The sequence below is a fragment of the Carettochelys insculpta genome, chromosome 18, assembly GCF_033958435.1.
Source record: "Carettochelys insculpta isolate YL-2023 chromosome 18, ASM3395843v1, whole genome shotgun sequence".
NCBI lineage: Eukaryota > Metazoa > Chordata > Testudines > Carettochelyidae > Carettochelys > Carettochelys insculpta.
In genome coordinates, this window is record NC_134154.1 from 6,633,082 (window position 1) to 6,659,462 (window position 26,381).

The 26,381-nt window shown below is 41.7% G+C and overlaps 1 protein-coding gene across 1 annotated transcript in view; it reads right to left on the reverse strand.

The window, feature by feature from the left end:
• FBXW8 (F-box and WD repeat domain containing 8) overlaps positions 1 to 26,381 on the reverse strand; it is a 71,951-nt gene that overhangs the window by 31,915 nt on the left and 13,655 nt on the right. The window contains exons 4-5 of the mRNA XM_075012896.1: positions 26,250 to 26,338; positions 5,861 to 6,018 (exon numbers count right to left, since the gene is read on the reverse strand). Coding sequence (XP_074868997.1) covers positions 5,861 to 6,018; positions 26,250 to 26,338 — 247 coding nt within the window. The remainder of the gene's footprint in view (positions 1 to 5,860; positions 6,019 to 26,249; positions 26,339 to 26,381) is intronic.

A 26,381-nucleotide genomic window follows, 5' to 3' on the forward strand; every position in this document is an offset into this window, starting at 1 on the left:
TTACTTTCCTTTTTGGCTTAAGGAGACCGATGTTCAGTTAGACTGTCAAAGAGCAAGTAACTCTCTGGCCATGCCTACACTAGCCAAAAACGTCGAAATGGCCATGCAAATGGCCATTTTGAAGTTTACTAATGAAGCGCCTCATATTCAGCCTCATAATACATATTCAGCGCCTCATTAGAATGCAGGCAGCCGCGGCACTTCAAAATTGACATGGCTCAATGCCGCGTGGCTCGTCCAGACGGGGTTCCTTTTCGAAAGGACCCCACCAACTTCAAAATCCTCTTATTCCTATGAGCAGATAGGAATAAGGAGACTTCAAAGTAGCCGGCGTCCTTTCGAAAAGGAGCCCCGTCTGGATGAGCCGAGCGGCGTCAAGCTGCGTCAATTTTAAAGTGCCACGGCTGCCCACGTTCTAATGAGGCGCTGAATATGTATTTCAGCTCTTCATTAGTAAACTTCGAAATGGCAATTTGCATGGCCATTTTGAAGTTTTTGGCTAGTGTAGACGTAGCTTCTGAGACTAAGAGAAAGCAGTCAGTTAACAGCAAGATAGTGCAGCTGTTGATCTGTGATATTACACATCATGCTTGCACTTCCTGATGATCACTTGGCATTAACATCCACTTTTTTCACTCTTTGTTTGTGCAGTGCCTCACACAACCATGATTTCAGATCGAGGCCTCTACATGCTTATTTAAAATCAGGCAACTATGTAGGGTTTTCCCCTGAATACAGGTTTGAGTGAGATGTTCCCCTTTACCAATGGAAGCTTCCCACACAACTAGTTTTATATGTACTTTCACATATATTTGTCTCTGATGCCATAGACCATGCTTTGCCACCATACTAACCTGAACAGTTTTCACATCAGTGCTCTAATCATCATAAGCATAAGCAAACAAGCAAAATCTTTAGCTACATTTTTAAGTGTTACGTATGTAGCTGTCAGCATGGGCTTGTCTATCCCAGCAGAGCCCCCTAGTGGAAACGCAGCATAAGTTGACAAGTTCTGTGGACATAGCTACACCACCTCCCCTAACGGCATTAACTAAGCTTACAAAAGTGCGCCACTCTTGGCAGTTATATCTTCACAAGGGGCTTTGCTGGCATGGCTTTGTTCGCTGGGGGGTGGGGGCGGGGGTGTATGTGATTTTTTTCCCTCATTGTCCTAGCTGATCGCTATGCCAGCAAAACTTTGTCTTGTAAACTAAGCCTATACCAGTATCTGTCCCATCTCCCTTTTAGTGAGTTATCACAACAGGGGATAACTGCCTGATACTGCTACAAGCTAACAGTTAACTCATTCTTTTAAGTGGAAATGGACTGTGATTTGAAGATTCCAGTTGAAACAGTGGTGACAATTCATGCTGGGGGTTCGTTTCATGAGCTTTTCTTCATTAAGACAACACTGTTAATAGGCCAGACTAAAGGCACCTTATTGAGAAAATCATCCATGTGGCTTCCATTTTAGAACAGAGAGCTGAGCCTCCGCATTGTGGGGAGGGGAATCTCTTCCTCTCACTTCAGATTCAAAGCAACACAGTCATGTGAGATTTATAGGGTTTGGTTTTTGGGTGGAGTGAGCGGGCATAAACGCTCACATTAATGTTAATTCGCCTCTGTTCTGTTTAGGAGTCCAACTCCCACCTTTCCTATGTTGATCCAAATTAACTTAAATGTAAATCTTCTTATTTTAAAATAGTGTATTTTACAATGGGGAAAACTGAAAAAATAACAGCAAACTCGTTATCCGAAATACTAAACTATCTACAACTATGATACTGCCTGAAGTTATAGGGAAATAAACCACTAGAAAAACCTTTTTTTTTTTTTAAAATTAGAACTGGCCTGAAGTCTCAACTTACTATCTTGAATTCTCAACTTTTGCCAAAAAACATTCGCAGTCTGAAGTAATATGCAGCAACATAGGATGTCCTTTGGACTACTAAAGATAGAAATAAACATTGAATATAATTGAACAGTTGAGATTCTCATCCTGGCTCAGTGAACAGAGTTTAGAACTAGAAATAAAAAACCTTGGATTCTGTTCCCAGCTCTAGGACTCACTGGAGTTAAACTATTCCGTATCTCCTTTTTTCCCATCTGTAAAATGTAAAATATTTACATTTACCCCTTTACTTGGCAATCACAAAACAGAAGAAAACTTGGAAAATTATTTTCAGGTCTTCAGACAGAAAACTTAAAATTCCAGTTAATTCTAATTCATTAAAATCTCAGTAATTTTTACATACCTTTTACCAAAGAAGAGAAACAGTACATTCACAGAAAGATTTATCCAGGCCCTCTTCTTGCCTAAAGCATGTGAAAGCTACACTGTTCGGTTTTATAACTATTTTGTGCCATGTTTTGGAACTCACAAGTATGCAACACGTAGACCTATTCACAAGAACACTCCATTTCTCTTACTGTAAGCATTGGGTACTCGGTGAACAAGGCAAAGGCTTTGATAGTCGCTCACTTACCATCCTGCATCATGATACTAGTTTTTCAGTTCAAAAGGGGTGCTGCATCACATCCTAACAGAACAGGCTTATTAGTCAGTACTTTCTCATCAGTGCAGAATTCACTTGTGTTTGTTCTGTACAAGCCTATGAAAGTATTTATGCAGACTGCTGATTAGATATCAAAGTATTAACCTAAATGGGAATAACATTATTTCCAGTCTAAACCAACACACAACAACTTAAGTCTTAAAAGGATGTTCTCATTTTACACCACAGAAAATTTCCAAAGTCAAACCACGAGAATCTGGGGGGGAGAGGGCAGTTAAATTAGACTTCAGGCCCCCAAAAGCTGTTGTTTACGGCCAAAGTCAGGCAAGCATGGAGCAGATGGAGTCCTGGCAAGGCTGCTACTGTCCCTGCATTAGCAGCATCTGCTCATTACCCAGAACCCTTGCCTGCTTTATCTAATGCTCCAGGAAAAGCATTTTGATTTGATTCATTTCAGTACGGTAACGTGCAACTCAATTAGTGGTAAAATCAAACTGGAGGACTGCCAATGCTGACAATAGGAAACAAGGCAGAAGAAGTACAAGGCCAGTGGGTTGGAATTCAAAAACCACAACTGTGGATCAAGTTGCCAAATCTCATTGCCCCAGGTGTACATACAGTGTGCCTAGTGGGCACAGGGAATGGAAGATGGAACTTACATTTTCTCCCAGTACAGTTTTTCCATCTACCTCTCCTTGCATCTGCTTCCTCTATGGTTGACTCACATGGAAAACCATATGTGGGTGCACTCACCAGGACTCAGAACTCAACTTTTCTTCAGCACAGCCAGAGAGTCACAGTCTATCATAGCATGCAGGCACAAATTACAGACAGCATTCCTACAGGATGAACCCTTTGCTTGCTATATTTCTTATGTCTCAGAATTGTTTGCAACCACAGAACTGTAATACATAGTGCTATCAGCAAATGCTGAATGAGCAGAATCTGCCTGCTAGTTCTTCTGCACAATTGGAATGTCAAGGACATCCATGCTGGAGCTCTGCTGAACTGGAAGAAACTGATGTCATCTCAATGAGTCTGCTTGCCTTGGATTCTTTGCCTCACAACATGCCTTCCAACACCAACAGATGGGTTCTGTATATTACTTAAACTTACAAAGGGAAGAGAGGTGGAAAAATATAAAGGCACACACTAATTTAGGAAGTTTGTCACTTAGATGAAGAATAATTCTCTGCACTGAACTGTAAATATGTGCTCTGTCATTCATGATAATAAACGATTGCAAATCAATAAAATATGCCTGTGCATATGGAAACAAAGCTCTTCTGACTAAGACTCTCAAATAAGAATAATTATTGACCTGACACAAGGTCCATAAAGAAATATTCCCAGGAGAGTTAAGACATGCAGGTTTACTCATACCAGTTACTTATTCTTACACTGAAATACCCAGTTCAACATAAGAAGCATGAGACAAATAGATAGGCAGATGTGTAGTCAAGGAAAAACTAAAACATAAACTAATACAAAACCAAAGAACCCTGCACTCTTCACCGCTTGCACAAACTGAACAGAAAGCCAGAGATCAAATTGCCTCGTGCTATAAAACATAGTGACCTTAAATGACCCAGCTCAATTTATATCATTAACAGCTGGACAACAAACAATGATAAGAGTTCACACTGCAACAAATACAATCAAAATTCTTTGTTTCAATAAGAGGTTTCCTTTTGTGTTTTAAAAAAATTAAAAGTAAATACATAGATTTGGTTTGTCTGTCATACTTCTATTTTTCTCTCCTCTGCCAGTTAGTGACATTACAGTGTATCAAAATCAGCACTAATACTGTAGCTCTGTAACAGATTTTTCTTCTGACCAGTGAGAAGAATAAGTCCTTGTTGCATGCCTCCCCGCAAACTTCATGAAAACTGGCATATGAATAGGAGTGTGCCCAAGGCTTTTTTCTGACAGAACACACCAGAACAGTGTTCCAGCACTTTTCTTCCCGTGAATCTGGCCCACAGAGCTGGCACTGCTGCCATTTTGGAAGCTGACTAGGTGGCTCCGAGCCACATGTGGCTCTTTAAGAAGCCATTTGGGGCTCCCACTGCTGCTGCCGCTCACTCTTCTGGCTCCCTGCCTGCCACTCTGAAAGAGTAGGATTCGATTTAATTGGTTTAACAGCTAGCAGGAGGGATCCGGCTGTTAAACCAATTAAATTGAGGCCTATTATTTCAGTGCGGCAGGCTAAGATGCATTTATCTGGCAGTTTAGTCTCTTTCAGAGGTTGGTTTTCAGGGTGTTATAAGTGGCCTTACAGCCAAGTCCTCCTGGGGTGGAGATGGTTCAGTGCTGTGTTGCTCTGAAGCAGGGGTGAGAACCTCAACTCTCTGACTTGACAGGGGGAGATCAGAGCTTCTGGCCCAGCAGGACAGAGTGGTGGGGAGCTCCAGAGAGCAGGAGCAGGCAGGCATCAGTGGCTTGAACCTGGCAATAACCCCAAGAGGATTTATGTGATCCCACCTGTCACAGTTCTTTTGATCTCAAATCACGTGACAACTTACAGGGAGGATGGAAGATATAATGGTGATTAGCTTTGCTTGGAATACTCCTACAGCAGGATTCCAATTACATGAATCCACCTTACACAAAACTCCCTTTTTTCATGACTTGTCACCATGTGTTTCTGGCTTAGTCACTCTGCCTCAACTCTCTCTCACACCCACACCCACACCCCCTGATATATGCTAAACAGGAAAAGATTGTAAGGATTACACTATATTCCTATTAAACACGCTAGTAAGCCAAAGGTTTTATTTTACAGGTAAGAATGTGTGATAAGATAAGCGAGAGGTATTGCTTACAAAAAGAAATGTTCCTTCTTCACCATATACTGGTATCCAACATTAGTGGAAATTAAGGTATCATTAAAGGCAATGTTCTTTACATATTCCCTGGAGAGAGTATACGCACAGTGTAAAGAGTGAAGATGCACAATTCTGATTAACGAGAAACAAAGTTTAGCCATATTCCCATACACATGCCTCAGGAACAACAAGGCTGCAGGAAGAATATTTTACAGCAGTTGATTTGCTTAAGATGGCTTGGTTGGATTACTGTCTGGCATTCAAACTCTGTGTAGCAGTTCCAGTGGGAATTACACATCAGGTTTAATAGGTGCTATGTTCCAATGCCTCCTAACGCATTTAGGGTTATTGGCCAACTTTTTCACATAAAAAGCAAGCATGCTCAACTGTGTATGTATACAGAGGATTATAGAGACACAAAAAGCTGAGCACAGCTGCTTCGTTTTTGTAAAGCTTTTGTTTAAAAAAAAAAAAAAAAAAAAAAAAGGAGGGGGAGGAGAGTTGTGGGTTACTTACCATCCTCATAAGCCGCTACAGCCAGAGAGCTGTTTATCCTCACAAAGGAGACATGTGGCTGAAGTCCAGGATCAGCAGAGCCATGCACTGGTTCCAGAATGGGAGCTGTATAGTTCCAGGTGCGAGTGTCCCACAACCTCACATCTCCTGATGTATATCTGGAAGAGAAGAACGTTATTCATTCCAAAAATATTTGAAAAGATTTGGGGAAAGACAGACGGGAGGAGGACAGCAAAAACAATAAGAGCCCTAACACCAAATCCGACAGGAATGGGACTCATTCTTGTTTAAGTCCACCGCATGGCAACATCACTAACACATCTTAGATGCAGAGTGTGAGTCTTCTCTACTTATACTGGCACAATTCCACTGATTTTAGTGGACTAATTCCCAATTCACACCACGGTTCAGTACAGAATTTGGTCCATTAAGACTTTCAAGTAGTCTAGAAATAAACCTATTAAAGTGATCCCAATGTAATGACAACAACGTACATTAACTTTCTAGAAAGAGTGCAAGAGGAGATGAATCACTGCTCACTCTATTACACCACTGATGGCAAAACCTGTATTATAGCTTTTAAACCAATTCTCCTGTCCTTAAGACTGGCATTCACTGAAAGGGTGATGTACAGAAATTTTTAATCAACAACAGTATTTTCACATGCACAGAAGACAGACACCGAAAACTGATGTTTTGGTAGGCATAAGCCTTCCAATGCCTGACCTACGCATCAAAGTTGACTGAGTCAGGTCCCCAGTGACTAACTGATTTGTTCATACAAAAGAATCCTGCCTTTAAGATCCAGGTGGTTTTGCCTTCTCACAGAATGCTCTCTTGCTGAAGCACATGATCTCTAGTTTTATTCCGCTGAAGAATACCAAAAAAACCAACCAAACAAACAAGCCTCTCAGATTACACAAGCCATACCTAATAGCTGAATTAAGGTCACAATGAAGAGAGTGGTGCAGACCCACACTAATAGCTTGTGTTCAAAGGCACCAATCATAAAACTGGGGGTGGTGGGTATAGAAGGGGGCGGGGAGGCAGTAGGATTTATGGATTTGGGAAGACTTGCCCATCTGACTTAAGGTTTCAGAGTTAAGGTTCGCATCTTTCCTGACTTAACAATGGAGTCTGAGAGGTGAGTTTTTCAGGACTTCCAGTGATTACACAGACAATATTTTTAGCAGCACTTATGGTTTGTTTATTTAGCAGCATGATGATATTTAAGCAGCACTTAAATACAAACTGAAGGTATAACAGTCACACTGTATAAACATCGCCACCACTGGAGCAGCCACACATTCCTCCCACCAGGGGTGAGTCACTGGTATCTGGTTACAATCAAAGGATTTCACTTAACAATACTCTAACAGCAATACCAGTTACTTAACTAACTGCACTTATGGTTTAAACTTATGCTAAGCAAGCAGGATGTACTACTCACTGATTCCTTTGAACCCTCTACAAGCAGAGACCAGCTGGCTTCAATCGGTGAGGAAGGAGTTATTGCAACGGTTAGGTTAAAGAAGAGAAACAAAAGATTGTTCCAGGAAAGACAAAGATCAAAAGAGATAGAGCTAGTAGAGACAGAGAGCCAACTGGGGCGAAGAACACCCCTGGTGTGGATCTGTCCGGCACACTTCCCCTCAAACAGTAAGGGGTTTTTATACCCATTTGACCACAATGATTAAATTAGGGGCTGACCTCACAGAATCTTTGTCAATTACTGATATCTCAAGTTTCCCGATGATCTCAACCTGAATGTTTTTAGGACCAAGTTTCTGATAAAAGATTGAGGGGAAAACACCGCCAAGTGACCTTTATCCGAATTTGGTTGGTAATTTCACACCTTTTCTGGTGGGAGAAACTTGGGCACCAATTGGCGTCAGAAATGTACCCTGGATAGTGAAGATTTACGCACATATCTTACTGTGACTAAAATGACCTTAACCTTTCTTACGGAAAACATTTGGCAAAAAGTCCCGTCCTGCCACATGCCACGCTGGCTGCTTGCGTTACTGCTGACAGGACAGATAGAAAGGCGTAGGCCTTTTTGGGCCTAAGTTAGTTAGACTATCATGGCTTCTTAATACCTCTGGCTATAGTATAACAAATCCTTACTCAAAACTATATTTTAAACTACGTTTAAGCTAGCACAGGCTACGTGGGAGAGTACTGGAGCTGTATGCAGAGTGGAACAGTTTGCCAAGAGAATGTGAGATGAATACCCCACACACCAGCTCCCTCACTCCTGGTCAAAGAGGAGTATTAATCTGGAATGGAAAAAATAAAGGACCGGTGCACATTAGTGTTTAATATGGAATCACAGTTGGATGGAAACAGTAAAAGCTCTAAAACCAGTTTCTTTCTCACTAGTTCCATAGTGCTTAGATGCAGAGTTTTACAATTAAACACAATCCCCTCTCTCACCAACTTAGACATCCACCTTAACTTTTTCCTTTTAGAATAATTTTTCCTTTAGATTGAGAGTGCCTCAAAGCAGAAGATTGGGCTTCTCCTTGTTTATTAAGCGTATAACAATCTTTTCCCGCTATACAAGTAATAAAAATGAATACTACTACTAATAGTAAATGAGAGGAAGGATGGTCTTGTGGTTAAGGCACCAGACATGACTACACTAGCACTTACGACAGCAAACTTTTTGTACCTCAGAGGTGTGAAAAAAAAACACATAAGCAATATAAGTTTTGCCAGCATCTGTATGTGTGTGCAAATACAGGAGAGTGTCTCCTGCCAATATAGCTACTGCTGCTTGTTGAGCTCTTTTGATTACGTCAAGGGCAGCGCTCTCTCGCATGAGCATAACATGGCTCTTACGAGACTTACAGCAGCAGAGCAGTAACAGTAAGGGTGTGCCACTGCAACCTTGTAAGTACAGCAAGCCCTGGCTGGAACGGACTAATGCAGGGAGGGGTGTCTGTTAATGCTGAAAGTCTGTTAAATCTGAGAGTTTACTGTATTCACCATAGTGCACCCTCCCCCCGCCAAGCTCCCCCAGACATCGCCCCCCCGCCCCCAAATAAATGCAGGCAACTCACCAGAACTGAAGGAGCTACCACTACCGCCACTTGGAGGAGCTGCTGGGGTCGCCACCACTGGAGGGGCATGTACATGGCTCTTCCAGCTGCTGTGGTGAGTCACCGGCATTTACTTTCTTGGGGGCAGTAAGGGGCCTCGCAGACAATGCATTATTCCCACAGTCCTCTAAATCGGGGTCCAGTGCATCGAGGGTTTACTCTAAGTGTGGACATGGCCTGAGGCTTGTGAGATTTTGGAAATTCTCAGCTCTGCCACAGACTGTGCGATGTTGGACAATTCACATAATCTCTTAGTGCATTGGTTCCCCAGCTGCAAAACGGGGTTAATATCGTTCCCCTTCTCCCACCACGTCTGCACAGATTGTGAGCTCTTTGGGACAGAAACTACCACTTATGTTTCTAAAGCACCACGCAGAATGGGATATCCATCTCAAATGAGGCCTCTATGCATTATTGCAAAAAACATTTATCTACTACAGTTCTACCTCCTAAAACCAGCACTCTCTGGTTGGGCATGTTCATGGATGTTCCAAGACCAGAGATCTCTTGGCCCTGAGGATGCTCTGGCCTGGCACCCTGGGGCTGGAGCCATGCCAGCAGCCCAGTGGGGGCTGAAGCCAGTGCCCACGGGGCCGGCATGGCTCCAGAAGCCCAGTGGGGGTGCTGAAGCCAGTTCCCAAGCGGCTGGTGCAGCTTCAGTGGCCCAGCGAGGGCTGAAGCCAGTTCCCTGGGGCAATAAGGGGACACAGCTGGTAGCATGGCTACAGCTGGAACCAGCATCCACATAGCCAGCAGCTGGGTCCAGGGCTAGCAGCCCAGCCACATCTGGGATTTAGCCAGCGCAGGCCAGGCTGTAAGTAAGGGGGCTGTGTAGTGTGGAGCCACCAGTATAGAGGGGCAGCAGGCTGTGGGGGCAGGGACACCTCACTTCGTAAAGCAAATTCCCTCATTCAGGACCAGTCAGGTCCTGAGAGTGCTCGACAAGAGAGGTGCAACCTGCTTTATTAATTTGTGATACTAAGGCTGCGTCTACACGTGCACGCTACTTCGAAGTAGCGGCACCAACTTCGAAATAGCGCCCGTCACGTCTACACGTGTTGGGCGCTATTTCGAAGTTGAAATCGACGTTAGGTGGCGAGACATCGAAGTCGCTAACCCCATGAGCGGATGGGAATAGCGCCCTACTTCGACGTTCAACATCGAAGTAGGGACGTGTAGACGATCCGCGTCCCGCAACATCGAAATAGAGGGGTCCTCCATGGCGGCCATCAGCTGGGGGGTTGAGAGATACTCTCTCTCCAGCCCTTGCGGGGCTCTGTGGTCACCGTGGGCAGCAGCCCTTAGCCCAGGGCTTCTGGCTGCTGCTGCTGCAGCTGGGGGTCCGTGCTGCATATACAGGGTCTGCAACTAGTTGTTGGCTCTGTGTATCTTGCACTGTTTAATGAAAGTGTGTCTGGGAGGGGCCCTTTAAGGGAGCGACTTGCTGTTGAGTCCGCCCCGTGACCCTGTCTGCAGCTGTGCCTGGCTCCCTTATTTCGATGTGTGCTACTTTGCCGTGTAGACGTTCCCTCGCTGTGCCTATTTCGATGTTGGGCTGAGCAACGTCCAAGTTGAACATCGACGTTGCCAGCCCTGGAGGACGTGTAGACGTTATTCATCGAAATAGCCTATTTCGATGTCGCAACATCGAAATAAGCTATTTCGAAGTTGGGTGCACGTGTAGACGTAGCCTAAGAGTCCCTGCCCAGTGGAGAATCTTGTAGACAGACCATTTGGAACTATGGCATAGACAAAGTGACGGCTTTTCTTTTTTTCTGGCAATTGGTTTAGTTCCACACAGCTCAAAAGCGATTGTATATAAATCAGCAGAAAGGAATGATTTCTCTTCCTCTCCTATACGGTTTCCACTGAGATCATGGCTCAAGCAGTTTTCTCCTACCACCAAAGGAGAACTGGTAGCAACCCAAACTCACCTTTGCCTGTAGCCACTGCCGCTATTTCTGACAGAAAAGTTGGAGTCAAATGACCAAGGCAGAACGTACATGAAGGGAATGTCTACTGTAGATATCCTTTGAAGATACGGTAGCAGTAGCTCCATAAATGAAGGTAGAGGGTGCTGAAATGGTTCTCTGTATGCCCCCAGACAGCAACGCCAAAGTTTTCAAAGATTGTTCACTGATCTCGTGTGACCAAACCAAGACACCTGGGCCTGGATTTTCAGAAGTGCTAAGAACCTGCTGCTCTCATGATCTTCAACAGGAGTTGTGGGGGCTCAGCATCCCTGAATATAATTATGTACAACAGGTCTTAATCTGGGCACCTAAAAATCAAAGCACCCAGAATTACTGGCCTCTGGCTTCCTACTACTCAGAAGCAGCAATAGATATATGTTAGTGTTTTTCTCTCAGCAGCAGCAGTCTATCCCTTCAGAACGAGGGACCGAGGTTGTATGTAAATCTTCATCCATTACAGGAGAGAAGCAGTATTCACAACCTCAAACATTCAAAAATTGTAAGTCAGGCCCTCCAAATGATAAGAGCTGGAATGTGATAAAGCTGGTGTTGCCTTTATTTCCCTTCTGTTCTCTGAGCTCTAGGGACTCATGCTTCCAATTCCCCTCACCTCCCAAACATGAAGGCTAAAAACCTCATTTTTAAATAAAAGGTATGGTTCTTCTGTAATCATATCATTCCATTAACAAATATCAAATACTACTAGAACTGACTGCACTGAGCAGCAGAATATTTGCCTCCACACTTAACAGAAGGAAAAACAACTGTCTCTCTTCTTACACAAATGCCTATTTGTTGGCACTTACTAAGATGTGGGAACGTAAAAAGAAAGTGTAAGGGACTGGAGTAGGATGCTGAAGGGTTGGGCAAAATCAGAGGAGAAAAAATGAGAATTTGATATTTTGATAAGCACAATACCTAACTTCTCTGCATTACGTACAATATAGTCGTTCTGGGATTTAAACTAGGCTAACACACTAGAGGAAAAATAATAGAGGATTGGTGCTTGATTCCTTAACAGTAAAACTGCAGATATTTTAGTATGAAAAGGAATTTTTAGAACAATTTTCCTTTAACACTTTTGTAATGGACATTACAATTTCATTGTTAGTATCATAAACTTTGTTAAACTATTGAAGAAAAAAGCTGCTTTTCTACTTCAAGCAATTCATTTTTACCTCAAGGGATTTACTGCACAAGGCAATGTTTCACACTCATGTAGCTGTTTCGCCTACTAGAGGTTGGCTCAGCAGAATAACACTCCACAGAATATAATCTGCTCCTGGGATAGATTAATTCCAACATTTTTATTAAAGATTCACCCCCCAAACCCAATAGTTTTTAGTGTTCTCATACAAATTTTTTTCTGATGATTTGCGCTAAATTGAGAACACCACAAAATGAAGTCCTTTATGCTCAGATTAGGTACAGAAACTCTTAAGCCCATTCACATGTTGGACTCTCCGCTAAGATTGTCACCAAGTATGACAATTAAAGCTCGTCTGGGCTTCTTCATACCAGGAAAAATATTTTATTTTTTTAATAGCGCAATAAATAGGTGCTAGTTCCTAAGGCCTGGCTACCAGTCAGCTGCTTTCTATTTTGCCATTGCTGTTCTACTGAATTCCGTAGCAAATTCCTACTCACTTTCCTCGAAACAGAACTTTTTAAATACTACTCCATTCAAAATAGTTAATTTTACAAAGCATCCTGTGTTGAAGTGCGTTAGAACGGTCGGTATTCGCCTCCTTCCCAATCCCTGAACACCAGCACTGGCTCACAATGCATTCAAGATCCAGTTCCAGATCACACACACTTTAATTACGCTCCGCAGTCTTGCTGAGACTTCCAATGACCCTTTCTCTAGCTAACCCCCAGTACTCAACAAGAGCCCACCTCCTTTGTCCCACTCTGCTACCTTGCCAATAGGGTGAGAAAGCCTTTGCTTCTGGAACTCCTGTTATCCAGAAGACCCTTTAACCACTTCAGCACTTCTAAAAAGAATCTTTTCTCCCTTTGACTGTTTTAATGTTTTTCTCCTATGTTTCTTTATTGTAGAATATACTGAACACAACCTGACATAACTGATATTACAGTTGGTAATGCTATTATGTAATTCTCAAAAGAAGTCACCATATAAGAACCACACTGGGTTAATTTGCTTGTGTTAACTAAACCTATTTTTAATCCAAGACTGAACACATGACATTGAACACACGCTTTGCATCAAAATACTTCAAAAATTAACTAATCCTTGAAACATTCCTTTGAGACAGATAAGGATTACCATCCATATTTTACAGATAGGAAGATAGAGACAGAGAAGTTAAGGCTCAGATTTTTAAAGGTACTACATCTCACTTTCAAGAATAATTTAGGCACTTTGAAGTGAAAATTCCATTTATTCTCTTTTGAAAATGGGACTTAGGCTCCAAAATCAGTTAGGCATTTTGCCAATCAGTGAAGTAAAGCTGAAATACCTTTAAAAGCCTAAGCCTAACTGACAAGCCCAACTCCAAAAGCATTAGTCAAATTTGATTGCGCATTACAAGAGTGAGTTTTTTTTTTTTAATCTGTTTACTTATGGAAAAAAAAATTAACTAACTTTTTTTTTTACTAGGACCAACCTTACCAGAAGGTAAGTAATAGTTTCCTTAATTTCTTTGCTGGTGAAAGAGAAAGACAGGTGGATAGAAAAAAAAACCAAAACAAAACCAAAAACATTTAAAAAATAAATAAATAAAACCACAGTGGCCTGCTTCAGCCAGTCCACTGTGGCTGACTCAGCAGCGGGCAGTGAAATGCAGCACATGTGGAAGAAAACAAGATGTGGGAGCTGAATACCGTTCCAACAAAGTGGTACTGAAGAAGCCGACAATTTCATAAGCACAAAAACTGGGAAACTGGACAAAAAATCAGAGCTGGAAAAGCTTAACTGTATTGGATAGCAAGAGCCAGAACAAATTTGGGGAAGGGGGAGGAAGACTGATCTCTCTCCAGAGCCCCAGATGTCTTTATGGTTGCCTAATGACAATTACCTTCAACCAATTAAGACACTGCTATCACAGTTGCATTGTTAGTAAGCCTTTGGCCCTCAGTGTTGATGGCTATCTAATTAGTGTTTGTGCAAAGTACAACTGCAACTAATACAGAAGCTAACAAATACACAAAAGAAAAACTGTTATCAGGAGCATTTTCAAAACAGAAGTGAATTTGTTTTGTCAGGCCATGGCAACAGTGCTGGCAAACTGTTTCCTTCTTAATGTTCTCAGTGCTGGCAGGACAAATTTTCACTCCAAACAAATAGGTCATATGGGCCATCGCTTGTTTTCTGTTCTTCTACAATACTGGTATAGATTCTTGACTTGGGCTACCCCAAGTACATCATTTCACGTCAACTGGCTATCCTTAAATAGTTTACCACCACAGACCTCTGGTAAGCAGGCTCACAATTCAGTGTGGTACGCTGATACTTCTGCTAAAGAATATGTAGCAAGAAAAAGGGGGGGAGGGAATCACCACACAGTTAGGTTTAAATTTCCAGAAGCCAAAGTCTGTTCTGTTTCCAGATACCTGTGGTGATCAACAAAACAAAACAAAAAAAAACACCCCAACAACTTTGTTTCAGGCAGTCAGTGGCCATCTGTTAATACTCAAAAGATCTGATTATGAAATGCTTATTAAGTCACAACTCTTACTGAAGTCAGTGGGAATTTTCCTCAAGTAATGATCCACAGACACAGCACCGAGTTTAAACAGTGCCTGTTGATAAGCAAATGAAATAATAATGAACACTTTGTATTGTCATGCTGCACCGAACATCTCAAATCTTTCATCTTTATTCTACTAACAGTAATTAAACAGTCCTTCATGAAGTTAATGAAGGTATCTAGTCAGTGGGTTCTGGCATAGCACTGTTTATTGGTGAAGGGGGATCCTTTTTGAGAACAAAATGCAGTTAAACATGCAAATCCAGTCACAAAAATCCCAGCCTCGTGCATTCAAATCATGCACACCTTACCACTTGTATTTTAGGTATTTATATGGCACCAATGTGATAACAGGGGGGCGCCTCATAGTCTTTAATGCATTTGTCCTCAATACCCGTGAGGTAGAGCAGCACTATCATATCCTTTTTACAGATACAGAAATTAGCATACACAGACCGAAGTTCTTGCCCAATGTGCTAAAAGGTAATTACCTTCCACAAGGCCCATAACAAGGTGATAGATTATATATTCGGTTCCAAATACCTCAGCAAAATTATATCATGTTAGGAGTCCATCAAAAAGCAACATACAGTCCATAGAGTGATTAAACAGATTCCATGGCCTTGTCTATATTTATACAAAACCCTCAAATCGTCACTGCTGTCAGAAAGAGTAGAAGCTATAGCAGAGGCATAGCTTGGGTCTGCATACCAGTGTCTGACAATGCACAAAGTGAGGTTAGATGACAAGGGATAACAACGCCCACTCTTACTTATGCTCCAGCTTCCTTTACTAGAAGCTGTTTTTGAATACTAAAAGTGCATCCAAGTTTAGTGGGGAGGGTGGGGGGAAATTGAACCGCTGGTGGCTGATCTTCCAAGGTTCGATTTAGCACACCTAATGGGGATGTGCTAAATCAAACGGTCACAAAACCGCCATTGACCCAGGTACTTGTGGCAGTCATGAGAACTCCCACAGCGTAGACAGTGGCAAAGATTGATTTTAGATGCATTGACTCCAGCTACACAGTTCTCGTACCTGGATTTGCGTATCTAAAATTGCTTTTACCTCCCAATGTAGAAATGGCCTAATTTTGCCAGTGCATTCATAATTTTTTTTATATATATATTTTCGTCTCTACATACGTGTGTGTGAGTATGCATGTAGACACGCACATGTAGGGAAACACAGCTTGGATCAATGATGATTAAGAGGAAGGAGATGCAAAAATGACCTACACATTTAAATTTGTATTTATATTTAAAGACTGTGATCACCAAAAATGGGAAGGAAATTACCTAGGTCACAAAAGACCATAACGAGAATAGGATGAAAATAAGAAAAAGAAATTTAAGATGAATATCAGGAAAGAGGAATGGTAGAAATCTCGTCACTTAAAAGAACACTAAACAATCTTGAAGGGTGGAGGGAGGGAAACAGTATATGGAACAAACAATGTAACTGGTAAAAGGGTAAGCTGATTTTTTTTCCCATTTTTGATGTCCACAATTCCATCCCCACACTTACTGTTGAGTGGCTTGTGGTTATTTAAGACAGATGTCTCAGTTTACAGCCAAATGGTAAGTGTGGACCCTTTTGGCGTCGGAGTATGTGCGACTTTATACTCAGCAAATTAACTGTGGGCATCATTTTACTCCAGTCCCTAGAAAACAAGAGCTAATAGCACCCAATGATGTGCTGTTGGGGAAGGTATGTTGTTTTTGTTAAGAATCTGTACTGGATGTAACAAAACAGCATTTCAAAAGAGCGTGCAGAAATACTTACAAAAGCTGCAGATATGAAACAACTTTTCGACCAATAAATTAGATTCATACAGCTGATATTCCATGGCAGGTGGAACAAAGAGAAAATATTAAACAGCATCCAAGACATTTCCTGTTGAAAGCCAGCAACCTGCCCTTAAAAAAAAATACCTTGCAGCAAATTTGATTCTACAATTTGATTATAATTCCTTCCTTAAATCCAAGGCAAAACATGATTTTTTAAATCTGTTTCTATAGCATGTGAGTTTTCTACACTGGTCTAATCTTTGTTAGCTGTGAATAAGAAAGTACCATAATAACCAAATTAACTAAGAGTGCCAGACTGCTGCATAGCTGGTATTCACCCCACTGCCACAGAATCACTGTGCAGGGCTGTTGGTACTTCTTTCTGCATAATAGTTTCAAAAGGGGACAAAACTTCAGTGTGAGAAACATACAGTAATTGCTCACATACCAATTAGGAACTGATGAGAAATGATAGCTTGGTTTAATATGGTAAGAAGTAATGTGTTCTTACATCAGCAAGATACGCAAATTCCGACACACTAGTGAAGAGAAGAATGTACAAATTGAACTTTGAGGCAATATTTGTAACAGCCCAAAAGGCATAACAATATAAAAACTTAAAAATGGAATATATGAATTTACTACTTTTATTACATTTAATTTTAAAGGAAGGACAACTCAAATAGTCCCAGCAGAAAATTGGGATTTGCAAAGTGTTGCAAATGGAGGAATATTAGGCATCATTGCAGCTCAAAACAGCCGTGCAGGCCTTGGACCCTGATAAAAACCTTTGGGTAAACCAATAGCTTAATGGTCAGAAAAATACAGTCGGAGCTTCTACAAAGAGCCAGTCTCAGGTTTCTTCTGCCAGTTTCACCTGAAAGGCTCTTTTTCACTAGGTGGCAGCGAAGTGAATACACTTGTAATCTGAACTCTCTCATGTTTTGTAATCCTATCTGAACTCGTGATGTCATTTGTTTTCAATTCACGGACAGGCAACCTGCAAAAGGAAACAATATTAAGCTTGGACCATTTTTTATTTTTTTGGAATTCACAACAAAGACTTGAAAGGCTTTTTGGTCTACTAAATGTCTCCTTTCTGGGTTTTGTTTTTGCATTTGGACCCTGCCATATCTGAAAAAGTACTACTGAAATGGTGACATCACAAGAGTGGAGAGTGAAAATTCAGCAATTAAAAGGGAAAGGGATTTTAGGGAGACAGCTTAAAACTTATCTTTTTAAAGTGTATGCAAATTTAATGATTATATATTTTGGAGAAACATCTTTGTTATGTTTTCAAACAAACTGGTCCCTTCAGTTAAGCTGCACCAACTGCCAATATGAATTCTGAGATATGTCTATTGACCCTCACAGCAAAACCAAAATTTAGAGCAGAGTAGACAGAAACAGAGTCTCTATCGCCACAAAGAAGTTAGGTGTCGTTATGTAGGAACAAACCCTAGAAATAGCCAACTGTAGCTACAGTTTGTTATTGCTCATATGTAAAATAAACAATTCCAGGATGTTGGGTGGTCTTTGGACAGGGATCCAGCCTGTGCTGTGGGTAATGCAATGACTCCATGGCTATGTCTACACTAGCCCAAAACTTCGAAATGGCCACGCACTTTGAAATTGACGTGGCTTGTCCAGACAGGGCTCCTTTTCGAAAGGACCCCACCAACTTTGAAATCTCCTTATTCCTAACAGCAGATAGGAATAAGGGGATTTCAAAGTTGCCGGGGTCCTTTCGAAAAGGAGCCCCATGTGGACGAGCCGCACGGCAGTGAGCCACGTCAATTTCAAAGTTCTGCGGCTACTGGCATTCAAATGAGGCGCTGAATATGTATTTCAACGCTTCATTAGTAAACTTCGAAATGGTCATTTGCAAGGCCATTTCGAAGTTTTGGGCTAGTGTAAACACAGCCCATATGTCACACTCCCGGTTAAACTTTGTGGCAATGTGAAACAATGTCTCTCAACACACAAATATATGTAACCTTCACAAGATAAAACTTTTCTTCCCCCTTCTCCCCCTGTCCGCATTTCTCCCACACAAACAAATTCAGAACATCAGAGGTTTCACCTCTTCACTTCCCAGTTCTTGTAACAACGGTCTCACTGTTCATGGACTTTTATGGGACACATGTAGTTTTCAGAAATATAATAAGAAAGCAGTAAATTCAATGGCAAAGAAAGTACAATTTCCAGAGAATACTGTGTCATGCTACACACACAGAAAAAAAAATCCTGAAAAGGAAGGTCAGAGAATTTTGTTTGTTAGTGAATTTTTTGTGGGTTGGGGTTTCAGAGCAAAGAGAAATCAGGCAGAAATCACAGTCAAGTGAGTGCTAATATCGAAAGATACTTCCAACACAGTTCAAGGATGCCTGCTCCTAAGCATCTCACATATAGCCTATCAGGCAGCAATACAACTACTCATTACAAAAGCAGGGTTCTGTGATACTGTCAGGATCCTCGAACAAGAAATAACCCATTGTCCTAATGAAATCCAAATGACTTGTCAAGGACACTGACTTTCTGTGCTTCAGGGATTCATTGTGCTCGCAAAAATGGAGTGATTTATAACTGACTACAACACACGATAAGGTAAAGCACCACCAAATTCACCGGCCCATCATAAACTTCATTTCTGTTCAGGTGTTCTTACTGTAGAGGTCCTGACCCAAAAAAAGCAAGGGGTGCGGGGGGGGGGGGGTTTGGGTTCGGGTTCGGGTTCAGCTTTAAGACTATTGGGCTGAGTGGCAGTACAGCTACCCTTACTTCTGCACCGCTGCTGGCAGTGGCGCTTGCCTTCAGAGCTCGGCAGAAGTGCATTGTATGGCCAGCCTTATTTCTGAACTGCTGCTGGTGTGACACCATCTTCAGAGCTGGGCTTCCATCCAACACTTTGTGACTGTCCAGCTCTGAAAGCAGTGCAGAAGTAAGGGTGGCAACAATTTGACCCTCTTAAAACAGCCTTGTGACACAAACACCCACAACTTCCTTTTGGGTCAGGACCTACAACTTCAGAAACGTTGGTCTCCCATGTGAATCTGTATAGTACTGAGTAAAAGCACACAGAACAGCAGCTTTCGCGGACCATGACATATATTTCATGGCTGTGACTTTGGTAGGGCCCTACCAATAGGGACTATCAACAGTAGCAAAGGAGATTAACGCAGAGATTACTGTGCAAGTGTACATTAGTTTACATGATGGCGATGAATGTTTTCTGACTACTATAATGAAAGAGGAAAGTATTGCTGTAGAACAGAGATGTGCTACAGATATTTACTGCATAACAGTCAATCATATATTGAAGCTAATGTAGTCAGAACTTGAGGAATATTTTCCATGCCAATTTATAAGGTATACATACACACAGCTAAGCTATGGCTTGAGTCAGTTTTGACCTTTACATTTTAACAAAAACTTCAGTTATGTTTGCAAGAGACATTGGGAGTGGATGGAAGGCCAGAAGCTCTTTAAGTGGATCCTTTGAGACGAGTAACTGTAGAAAGGCTGGTGTGTACAACATTGATTGGGAGTGAGGTAACCACAAACATCACTGTCTCAAATGAAAAGGAATTCAAGGTCTGACCCAGAAAACAAGCATCGTAACCACCAGATAAAATTTTAATGACAAACACAAGATGCTCCACACACAGGCCAAGCTGAATTATCGGATGTCAAAGCCATAAATGCAAGGTTCTTTTAGAAAGAAGAAACCTTAGCAGCTGCCTTCGACCTACAGCTCTAGCTGCAGTAAATCAATCCTTGACATTCTGCCATTTTCTGGCTTGGGCATTGGTAGCAGGATAGAGAGAATGTGGAAGGTGGGGAGAAAAATTATGGGTTTCCCTATGTAAGGGCAAGTTGCAAACTGTGCATATTTTGCTTCCTTACAAGAGGAAGGAAACAGGACAATTTCTCGACCTACTGGGTTACAAATGACCGCATAGTCCTAACTAGGGTACACAGGTAACAATAATAGCTTTGCAACACAAATCAGGAAAAGAGTGATAAGTCACTGTCTTAGATTTAGCTGTCTATCACTTGTTTTGGTTCCTTTCCAGGCAATTTAAAAAAACCCTGTGAAAACTGAAGAGATGTGCTATTCCATTTTTCTGCCATGCAGAAGAAAGTACAGTTAAGCATCTAGCTTGTATTTATTTTTTTGCAGAAGGGTGATGACGCTGAGCCACAAAACGACACTATAAAATTTAATGTGCTAAGTGTTACTGTTTTCAAAGTAATACAATATTAAAATGACACTAGTTAATTCATTTCAAGACAATAATTTTTTAATGTCCCAATCCTGTGGACTGTTACCAGCTGAACTTTAAGTACATGATCAGTCCCATTGACTTCACATGTTTAAAGTTAAGTATAAGTGTTTGCAGGGCTGGAGACAATCATTAAATGTAAAAGATTACTGATATTGATACTCAGAAGTAAACTGACTTCTGTTAACCTCAGCTATTAAATTACTCATTCACTACAAGGATGCAACAGCTAAATATTGATCACTGGATTCATTACAGTTTTATGACTTATAAATCTGAAAGATGTGCTCCTATTAGCCACAATGCTATAAAGTTTTTTTTGAGGGTTTTTTAATGTTGGAATCCAATAACCACCTATTTCAATTAAACCAGAATTAAGAGCAGGAGAGGGGAACAAGGCAAGGTACCTGGAAAAGAATATCATAGTTTGGAAGCTAAATACATCTCATAAATGGCAAATATGATTACAGGTTGTGAAAAGAGTACCAATAGTCTCATTTCAAAACCAATTAATCTTAAAAGCCTCTGGGCAGTTTTGGTACAGTGTGATATTGTATGCTATCCTGAAAGACTCAGGACTTGAATGTCATTCCTAGAATGCCAAACACGTCTTTTCTTTTGGTAAATTGTATTAGGTATCTGGAACATACTTGTGTGTAGACAGTTAAAAGGAATGTTCTCATGTAGCTTACATGCCAAAGAAAAGTGAATTGCAAGTAGAAATAAAACAAAAAAGAAAGAAGTAAATTTATGTAAACATGTTTTAATAGGCTAAATTGTTGTTAGTAACATAAGTAATTTAGTTTAGTATGATTTAACCTACTAGCGTTCTCTTACTGTTGTGCCTTATGGCCTTGTAGGGTATTGTTCACCAACACTTTTCAACTTTGACAGTGGGATTTGAAAGGCAATTCTGAAGACTGTGTTCCCTAACTTGCAAAACTCAAATAGTAGATTGCAGCATTTCTTTAGTAGTTTAAAATACGCTTACTGCCAAGAGTCCCTGTATTTTATGGACTGGTTTGTTGCAATACCCACTGATTTCTGGGGCACCCTAATGCAGCACACTAAGAAAACTGCAATAGCTTCAGATAAATTAAAAACAGGTGTTTTGACTGGATTATATATGCAACCAATTGCTACAATCAGAACATTAGTCATTTTTTATATTGAAATTAAATTTCTCACACATGGTCTCAATTTTCAGTTTTGTATGTTCTGCAGATATTCCTACAGACAATATACAAATTGCAGGGCAGATGTTAAGGTGTGAATAAGGAAAAGGGAATCTGGACATTGTGTCAGCTGTACAGGATGTTGTATTTGGCACACCACATACACTGTCCAGATCCCGGAGTAAGGCCAAGGAGTATACTTTACCAGTTACTGGGTGCAAAGACAGTATCAAGCTCAAGGCTGATATACTGCAGGCCTGATTCCCAGATAGCAGCTGGAGCACTCTAAGAGCTGCTGTAGCAGTATCAGCTGATATGGCTCACGGCAGCCAAAATGGCTATGCAGAATTGACAAGTTCAGGACACCTTAATTTCAATAAACTTCCTCCAAGATTTTCCCAATATAACCATAGCATGTGGTGGCAAATATGCTAGTTCTATACTAGAGGATCCTCCTTATAGCAGGGGGAAAGGTGCGAAATCTTCTCAGTGCCTATGGCTTTATGGTTAGAATTCACCAGTGGTGCTATGCAGAGAAGCCACAATGCACCCTGAGTTCTGGCCCATTAGATAGATGCTACTGATAAAGTGATAAGCAATAAAATAGTTAAAACTGATAGTATACTGTTTCAGAGCTAACTGATGGGATTATATATACGTTAGGCCTCTCAGAATTGTTTTGTCATGTTGTTCGTAGGCTAAAATAACTACATCAGTTTCTGTTGCTTATCGTCGTGAAGAAAACTGCAAACAAGCACTTAAAAAAAAATTAAGCAAAAACTTTGGAACACAGCGGCCCAGCAAAGAGTGGGTTCACAGAAAATTCTGCTACTGTCAGATGACAGAGTACCTTGGGCCTGTGAACAGGAGCACAACTACTTTGCTAGTGACAAACTGACATCCATTGAAGTGATTGCAACAGCAAAAGAACACACTTTATGACATTAAACAAATATTGGTAGAGTTAAGAAGAAAAGCTAAGGAAGTTTAAGAAGAATAGGATACAAAAGGGAACAAGCAAATAGAAACTGGGGACTGACCCGGAACAACAACCTTTTTATACCCAAGTTGAGGAATTTGGTATGTGAGGTGTCATTTTTATAAACCGTTTTCTGTGATCCTATCATATATAAATGTGCCACTGACATGAAGTGTTGCTATAAAATGTCAGTTGTTAATGTGCTGCAGGACTAAGACAGTTTGATTATGTCTTTTAGGCTGCGTCTACACGTGCACGCTACTTCGAAGTAGCGGCAGTAACTTCGAAATAGCGCCCGTCACGTCTACACGTGTTGGGTGCTATTTCGAAGTTGAAATCGACGTTAGGCGGCGAGACGTCGAAGTCGCTAACCCCATGAGGGGATGGGAATAGCGCCCTACTTCGACGTTCAACATCGAAGTAGGGACGTGTAGACGATCCGCGTCCCGCAACATCGAAATAACGGGGTCCTCCATGGCGGCCATCAGCTGGGGGGTTGAGAGATACTCTCTCTCCAGCCCTTGCGGGGCTCTGTGGTCACCGTGGGCAGCAGCCCTTAGCCCAGGGCTTCTGGCTGCTGCTGCTGCAGCTGGGGGTCCGTGCTGCATATACAGGGTCTGCAACTAGTTGTTGGCTCTGTGTATCTTGCACAGTTTAATGAAAGTGTGTCTGGGAGGGGCCCTTTAAGGGAGCGACTTGCTTTTGAGTCCGCCCCGTGACCCTGTCTGCAGCTGTGCCTGGCTCCCTTATTTCGATGTGTGCTACTTTGGCGTGTAGACGTTCCCTCGCTGTGCCTATTTCGATGTTGGGCTGAGCAACGTCGAAGTTGAACATCGACGTTGCCAGCCCTGGAGGACGTGTAGACGTTATTCATCGAAATAGACTATTTCGATGTCGCAACATCGAAATAAGCTATTTCGAAGTTGGGTGCACGTGTAGACGTAGCCTTAATGTTCCTATGAGATCACTTCTATATACTAGTTCGGCTTCTTCTAAAACAACAATTACAAAATCTGTAAAATACAACTACTGTAAGGGCTTGTCTACACTAGATCCCTACTTTGAAGGGAGCATGGTAAGTAGGGTGCTGGGAGTTTATTAATGAAGTGCTGAGGAGCATGTTAATAAACTCCCAACATGCTACTTACCACGCTCCCTTTGAAGCAGGGAGCTAGTGTTGGCAAGCCCTAAGTTTAAAATCCTGCCTTTGTTGAGGTAGTCAAGAGTAATGTCATCAGCAAGTCTGGGATGTTCTAAGAATCAAAAACTATTTTAGAGTACTGTCAAGAGGAATAATAATAGCAGAATAAATGGGTGGTGATAAAGCTTGAAAATGGAATATAAATGAAATTACTGAAAACTAAGTCTTTAGGTCTGCATCTTAAATAAGATCAAATCACGGCACTAGAGCGCTTCCAAAAGTAAAGAAAAATAGTCTCCCTGGGATATTCTTAATCTAGAAAACAAAGCACTCTCTCCTGTAATTCAGAAAGAACTGTTTTCAGAAAGCAATAAAATTGCAATATTATTTCTCTATAGGTCTGTTCAACTCTGTCAACATTGAATGTGCTACTGCAATATAACGAATAGTTGTATTTAATCAGAGGGTGCAAGGGTGTGTACTAAAAGTACAATGGAAGTAAACAACCTTTCAATTTAAGTACTGCAGTGACCATTTCAAAGCAGGAACAGCAATAATAAAGAAGAGTAAGTTCTTTCCTCCATCAATATCCCAGCTCCTGCTAAATCATGTTGCTTCTTCCTGTTGAATATTCAGCTCTCAGTCCATTCTTTTAATTTCAGTCCCTGTCTCAGTCACTGTAAATCCTTCTTCTCTGGCCTCCCACTTCACTCACTACTGCCATTTATTTCAAAAAAATCATTGTTGCATTTACCTTCCTCTTTTGCCACCTACATTACATCACTCTCCCTTGGATCCAGTCACCTTTAAAAAAAAAAACAAACCTATATCCAACTCAACATTTATTCTCACCCTCAAGGCTTTACACATCCTTAAATCATTCAGCCTGTCTCTTTGCCTTGCCTATATTGGTGGAACCTCCCTCATCTGGCACCCTTCGGATCTGAGTGGTCCCATAAGAGGCAATTTACCAGAGGAGGGGAGGTCAGGCTGGCTAGCTAGGGGGAACCCCACTCCTGCAGGGCTCCCCCTCAGGGCTGCTGAACTCTCTGTCCCCGGCGCCCCCCCTCCACACCATCCGGCAGAGGTCAGCGTGACTGTGAGACAGCTGACAGGGCTCCACACCCCATCCTACTCCCAGCCACAGGGCTGCCAGTGTTCTCACACCCCAGGCCAGGGTCCCTGCAGCTGAGGAGGCTGGTGGGGCTCCATGTCCCAGATGGCTCCCAGCCACAGGGCTACCAGGGTTCCTCTGGCTGGGGTCCTGAAGCTGCTCTGTGGTCCAGCAACATCCTTTGTCCTGCTGGATGAGGGGTGATGTCAGATGAGAGAGTACCAGGTGAAGGAATCTGCACCTGAACCAGAAAAGTCACCCTAGAGTACATGCATTAGGTACTATATTAGTGCCTACATTAGTACCTGCATTAGTCCCTACTGGCAGTAGGGACTCACACTCCATTTAAAGGCTGTGCAACTTTTCTAGGACAGAGGTGGTTTTAGTCACCCCTTATTCTCAACTTGCCTTCCAACCTTCTCTCTTTACTCCTTCAATCTCCTTGTCTCAATACTGGGTATTTTGTTTTTTTATTATTGCCTATCATACATCCTGCTGCATGTGAAAGTTGCCTACACTTACAGTCTCTCCTTAGAACCCAGAAATCTTTCAGACCCCATTTGCATGAGTATTCTTTTTCCATTTTCTTCTCCCACTTGTGGTCTTATAGTGGGAATGGCGGGAGAAATGGATACGACAGCAGTGGTGTAATGGCACTACTGTAGATGCACTGTACTGGTGTAAAAATGACCCAAAGGAAAGCTACACTGGTGTAAAAAGTGACTTGTGGTGCAGCTTACCTTCACGTTACTTTTTACACAAATGCAACTCATCTACACTATGTTTTCATATTAGTGCAGCTCTACAAAAACAAAAGCAAAAACAGCATAAGTAAAGCCTTCGTCTTACCTGTTTCCAATTGCCAATTCTTTCAAGAGGGAAAGTTTTAAATGTCAACTTTTTAAATTTAAGCGTCACTGCTAAGGTGACTTGCAATCGAGACTCACAACAGTCTTTCATCGTGGTGACAGTACATCCCAACTGGAAAAGAGCTGCTGTTGTAAAACGTAACTCCTCCTTCTTACGTCTGTCTGGATTTGCTTGTGAATTAGACCTAATTCAGCGCACAAGTCACACTGAAGAAGACTGCACAAACATTAAACAGTTTCATGCTTACCCAGCAATGACAACACCATCACAGGAATGCACATCACATAAAACTTTTCCCAACTCATACTGCAGCTGGCTCACAGCTCCAATGCGGTTCTGCAAAGAAATACAGAGACACACTGTTGTTTCTTTAACAGGT